General features: G+C 34.3%; 1 protein-coding gene across 1 annotated transcript; it reads right to left on the reverse strand.

Moving 5' to 3' along the window:
* Nucleotides 1-236: 236 nt before the first annotated feature.
* LOC113117933 (B2 bradykinin receptor-like) lies at nt 237-3,797 on the reverse strand. Its single transcript, XM_026286834.1, has 2 exons — nt 3,694-3,797; nt 237-1,443 (listed from the first exon to the last, which is right to left on the reverse strand). Exon 2 carries the CDS (start codon nt 1,427-1,429, stop codon nt 356-358), a length of 1,074 nt encoding a protein of 357 aa, XP_026142619.1. The 5' UTR covers nt 1,430-1,443; nt 3,694-3,797; the 3' UTR covers nt 237-355.
* Between the last annotated feature and the right edge of the window lie 2,568 nt (nt 3,798-6,365).

Genomic DNA, 6,365 nt, shown 5'->3' on the forward strand with positions numbered 1-6,365 from the left:
ACTATAAGTCGCACCTGAGTATAAGTCACATCAGTCCAAATATATGTCATGATGAGGAAAAAAACATATATAAATCGCACTGGACTATAAGTCGCATTTATTTAGAACCAAGAGAAAACATTACCGTCTCCAGCCTCCAGAGGGCGCTCTATGTCTTCAGTGTAGACTATAGGAGAACTGAGCAGCATAGAGCGCCCTCTCGTGGCTGGAGACGGTAATGTTTTATCTTGGTTCAATTCATTCGGTTCATATCAAATAAATGTTGATAAATAAGTCGCACCTGACTATAAGTCGCAGGACCAGCCAAACTATGAAAAAAAGTGTGACTTATACACCGGAAAATACGGTAATGTTCTTAAAATGTGGTGACGGTCTTTAAGGTCGCCGAGAGCTGTGATCTTGTAGAACTGCCTGTCGAATCATTTTTTTTCTCCGTAAGCTGCTTCATCAGCTCTTTGACCTTCTTCCTGAAGTTCTTGCCCACGATCACGTAGAGTATGGGGTTCAACACGCTGTTGCTCAAAGCCAAGTAGGTGAATATCTGATTGGAGACGTCCACGGCGGTTACAAAGTCGCATCCGCCGAAGACGCCGGAGCGCATCATGATATCTATGAAAGTCACGATGTGGAACGGCACCCAACACAAGAGAAACACCATCAGCACCACCAGAACCAGGATGGTGGCTTTCCTTTCAGTGTTTTCCGCATTGAAGCGGTCGACGACCTGGTCGCGCAGAGCTCGAATGATCTTCAGCGTGCAGTAGGAGATCACCAAAAATGGGACGATGAAGCTTAACAAGATTAGAAGAATGTCGCAAGCGAGGCCGATGTTGAGGTTCGGATAGTTCAGAATACAAGCCGTGATGTTCAGCTCCGGGATGAATTGAGTTTCCCGGAAATGAAGCGTGGGGATGCTTAGGATTAATCCAAAAACCCAAACAGCGACGCAGTTGAGCTTGGCGCACCGCTGTCGCCTCATTCTACCACGCGATAAAGCATGGACGAGTGCGATGTAGCGGTCGCCGCTTACCAACACTAGTAAGTAAATACTACAAAACATGTTCATTCTGATGCCGGTGTTGACTAGTTTGCACATGACCAAGCCGAATCGCCAGTTAAACCCATCGATGCTGTTGATAGCCCAGAACGGCAAACACAAGACCAACAGGAGATCAGCGGCCGCTAGATTCCCCAAGTAGATTTCCGCCACCGTACACGCTTTCTTATGAAGGCTGAAGACCAGCAGGACGAAGACATTTCCCAGGATTCCCAGCACGCAGATGATGAACATGTAAGTTGGCTGCATGATGTACAGCCAGTCCCACTTTTCCCAATGCGCACAATGGGAGTCGTTGGTGAGGTTGTTGCTGGAGACGTTCGTAGGGATTGTGGGAAGGAGGGATGATGTTGGTACTTCATTGCTCCCCATGTTTCTATAGATATCTGTGGAGAGACAGTGTCATTTTACATTTGATCACATTAAATAAACTCTCTTCTGCTCAGCAAGGCTGCATTTATTTGATCAAGAGCACATTAAACCAACAGTAATATAGTGAACTGTTACTACAATAAAAAAAACATTTTCTATGTGAATATCTAAATGTAATTTATTGCATTATTCCTCCAGTCTCCAGTGTCACAAGATCTTCAGAAATCATGAAAATATGATGATTTGCTGCTTGAGAAACATTTGTGATTATTATCATCAGTGTTGAAAACAGTTGCATATTTCATACATGTTGTTTTAAGGATTCTTTGATTCATGGAAAATTCTAAATAATGTTTTTTAATGATAAATGCCATCGCTTTTTTATAAATATTTTTTTACGCTCAAATTTTGAACGGTAATGTTTGATGGTTTTCACAAAAATTTTGGGCAACAAAACTGTTTTCAACATTTGTGATAATAATCAGAAATGTTTCTTGAGCAGCAAAGCAATAAACATTTTCAGAATGATTTCTGAAGGACACTGAGGATTGATGCTGAAAATTCATCACTACATCACTGGAATTAATTACATTTTAAATTCTACTCACATGGAATACAGTTTTTTTTAAATTGCAATAATATTTAACAATTTTTACCATATTTTAATTAAATAAATGCAACCTCAGTGAGCAATAAGAGACTTCTTTCAAAAACGTAAAAGTTGTAACTATTCCAAATTCTCGCCCAATAGTGTAGTTTGGTAAAGGAATAGTTCACTTGCACTAGCTGTCAGCCTTTACTCATCCTCATGTCGAGTTAAACACATATGCCTTGCTTTCATTGCATTGAAAAGAGCAGCATTACATGTTTTCCATAAAAAAGGAAGTAGTGATGTGGAACAGCTTGTGGGTGACTAACTCCTGGAATCCTGGAAGTGGCATCTAGGGTATGAAAGCATTGTGTAGTTGCATAATATTTCCAGTGCGATTAGGGAAACTGTCCGTCAGGCTGCTGATGAGTTGGAAAAACCAGCAGGAAGGAAATGAACAAAGTTGCAAAATTAAGTCTTTTTATAACTTAACTGATCAGTTAATCAGAAGACTGGACATTTTTAGTCAGACATGCTAATCGCTGTTAACCAGGGGCCAGTTGCATATATATATATATATATATATATATATATATATATATATATATATATATGAATATATATATATATATATATATATATATATATATATATATATATATATATATATATATTTTTTTTTTTTAAAGCATAACATTTTGTCTTTTTGTATTTATTTTTTTAAAGACTGATCATCTTTTTAAAAAAAATTATTTATTTATTTTTGCTTTTTTTATTATTATTTTTAATTTATTTTATAAAAACTGCTAATTAATGCTCGAACTAATGTACCAGACGTTTGGGGTCGGTAAGATTTTGAATGTTTTTAAAAAATCTCTTCTGCTCGCTCGCCAAGGCTGCATTTGTTTGTTATTATTAATAATATTACAGTTTAAAATAGCTGTTTTCTATGTGAATGTATTGTAAATTTGTCATTTATTGCTGTGATCAAAGCTCATTAATCTTCAGTGTCACTCAATCCTTCAGAAATCATTCTAATATGTTGATTTGCTGCTCAAGAAACATTTCTGATATTCTATGATGAATAGAAAGTCCAAAAAAACAGTGTTTGTGTCAAATAGAAATCTTTTGTAATATTATGTCTTTACTGTCACTTTTGATCAATTCAATGCACACTTACTAACATAGCAAATACATACTTTACATTGCAAACCATCATTATTTATTACGTCATTATTGATTTGCATCATACAAATATATCAGAAAATGCATTTGAAAAAAGCAAAAGAAAATATGATGCAATATTAACATCTGACACATTTATCTGAAAATAATGCACATTTTGGTTAATAAGTTATCAAACATCTGCCAAATATATAATGCAGTTTTAAACAGAATTAAAAATGCTTTTGCCTTTCTCTTGAGCTTTTTTCCCTCTGTTCTTCTGCTTCATTAGAAACAGAACATGTTGTTTCAGGACATTCCTCTAAGCAAATATGCTGTAATAGTTTTTTTGGCTCTCTATCATTTAATCTAATTCAAATCAAAGCAGAAGCATGCATGCCATCCGGTGCAATGGAATCTAATCTTCACGGTAAATTCAGGTTAAAACGACATTGTTTGGCAGACATCAACTCTACACTTGGTTTTGTCGTTGAAACGGAGTTGAACGTACCTCACTCCTCCAGAAAAGCAGATCCAGATGTGTGTGTTTTCCTGTGTGCCGTGCTCGAGTGAGCTCTTGGCTCGGCCTGACTCTTAAATGAGTGGGAGATCCACATTACTCTGATGTCAGACCTGGTCTCCACCCTCCGGCTTTTCCCTTCTGTTTTTACTGGAAAACACAGAAACCGCCATCGGCATTGAAATGAATAATACAGCGGATTTCCCTTTATTGGTCAATATACAGTACAGACAGATAAGAGTCCAGGGGTGTCTGTGACCCCTCAAGTCTTTCTTTATAAGGTTTTTTAATCTTGCTTTGCAGTTTATTTGTCAGTTTGAATGCTCTGAATCTGAGAAATAAAGTCGTGACCTCGTAAAAGTGTGTTTATAAATCCACCGACATCCAAGCTGCTGCTGACATCACTGTGGGGGTGAAAACAGAAAACTAGGAACTTTGGAGCGATGCATCTTTGCTAGAAACTGTGTTCTGCATTGTTTGGGCTTTTACATTTTACATTTGCTGTTCAAAACTGATGCAAGCATCTCTTTACGGGTCAGGGACTATGTAATCCTCCCCGATGCCAAATAATAAATATGAAACTTTATTTAAAAAAACATGATCAGGCTTTTTCTGTTTCGGATAATGTTTACTTGGCAGAAAGTAAAACCATTTACACAATTCTTTCCCCAAAAAAAAGAGTAAGTTTTACGATACAACAGTCTTTCTACTTCATAATTTTATGTTCGATAAAATGATACCAGGTTTTATATGTGTTTATTTGTTTATTTGCTCTTTATTTGTAATTGAATGTGAAATTTACTAGCAATTTCTGAAAAAAAAAAAAAAAAATAAAAAAAAAAAATAAATAAATAAATATATATATATATATATATATATATATATATATATATATATATATATATATATATATATATATATATATATATATATATCAAACAAAATAGCAACACCCTTGCAATCACCCACATCCTCCTGAAGAACATGTAAAAATGTTGTTTCTTCATTTTCTCGATAATAACAGAAACTTTGAATAATTTTCATCAAGTAACATTAACAGAAAATTCATTCAGTTATCTGGCTTTAGTAATGTCTCTCAAAACAAGTCTTTAACGGAACATACTTGTTTTTTCTGTAAACATTTTAGTTGGACATTCACTTAATGTATTTCTAATGTTCAGAGAACATTCAAAAGTAATGTTGGCATAACGTTTGCAAAATGCTAAAATGGAATGTTCACTTAACATTTGACAAGGAATTTTTTTAATGCAAAAATTCTGAAAGAATGTTTTCATAACCTAATAGTAACGTTAGCAAAACGTTCTCAGAACATTTTTTTTTAAGTCTTTAAATCTATTCCTCTGTAAAACATCTGGAACAATGCTTAATAATTCTTCAAACAAATGTATCAACTGTAAATTGACTGCTTTATTTTGTTCCATTTGTGCTTGAATGCTTTTTTTTTTTATAGATAGATTTTTGACTATTTTCGGTTTCGACTATAAGAAAACTATGAGATAAAATATAATGTTGTTCTAGAACACTGTTGTGTATAATGACTAATAATAAATACCTGTTCAGAAATATGGACACGAAGTATAAAAAAAATAACGTCTTTGTCATTAAATGTTAAGTAAACAAATATTTGAATATTCCTTTTTTACGATCCCAAATATTCGAAAACAATGTTTCCCTAGTAAACACTAAATGATGATATGTTTGGTCACCGAGGTCTTCGAGATGAAGGCACATCGCAGATAATAAGAGTTTGTGAGGATGTCCGAATAAGATTCAACGTTTATTAGAATCAATTCCAGTGTTGTTTCCATTTAAGAATCACACCGGAAAGCCATTATTGAGGCCGAACTGTTAGTTTACAGACCTCAAGATTAAAATCACTTCTCAAAGTGTCTCATAGGGCCAAAGAAGAGCATCAATTAGCACTCACTGAACACTTACTGTATGTTAGTGGTTTTATTGTTCTGTTGAGGATATGCAGCTGTCAGACGTTGTCTACTAATGTAAATCACACTAATGCTAATGGATCGTCATTATGCACAACTGTGCTTTCTGTAGTAATTACGTTTAATTTGCTGTGTCCAGAAAGGAATACTGGATACACGGATACACTTTAAAAGAAAACATTATGCAGGGATAAACATTGAAAACAGTAGTATCAATATAGTACAAAATATAACAGAAATCTAAATCTTTTGTAACATTAAAAGTGACTTTACTGTCACTTCTCTTTCAGTTACTTCAATTTATCCTTGATGAATGAATGTATATTAATTTCCACAAAAATGGATTATCAATTTCAACATTGATAATAATCAGAAATGTTTCTTGAGCAGCAAAACATCATATTATTCTGATTTCTGAAGATCATGTGACACTGAAGACTGGAGGAATGATGCTGAAAATACAGCGGAGCATCACAGAAATACATTATATTTTAACTTATATTCATATAGAAAAGTTATTTTATGAATAGTAATAATATTTCAAAATTTTACAGTTTTTTTTTTTTTGGTGAGCAGAAGAAACGTTATAAAAAAATAATAAAATCCGAATTGTTCCACATTTCTGACCAGTAGTTTATATCATGCAAATGTGCCACACATGCAAAAATAGCATGTTTTGGATGCATATTACTGTATATA

The sequence above is a fragment of the Carassius auratus genome, chromosome 17 (genome assembly GCF_003368295.1).
Source record: "Carassius auratus strain Wakin chromosome 17, ASM336829v1, whole genome shotgun sequence".
In the NCBI taxonomy this organism is placed as follows: domain Eukaryota; kingdom Metazoa; phylum Chordata; class Actinopteri; order Cypriniformes; family Cyprinidae; genus Carassius; species Carassius auratus.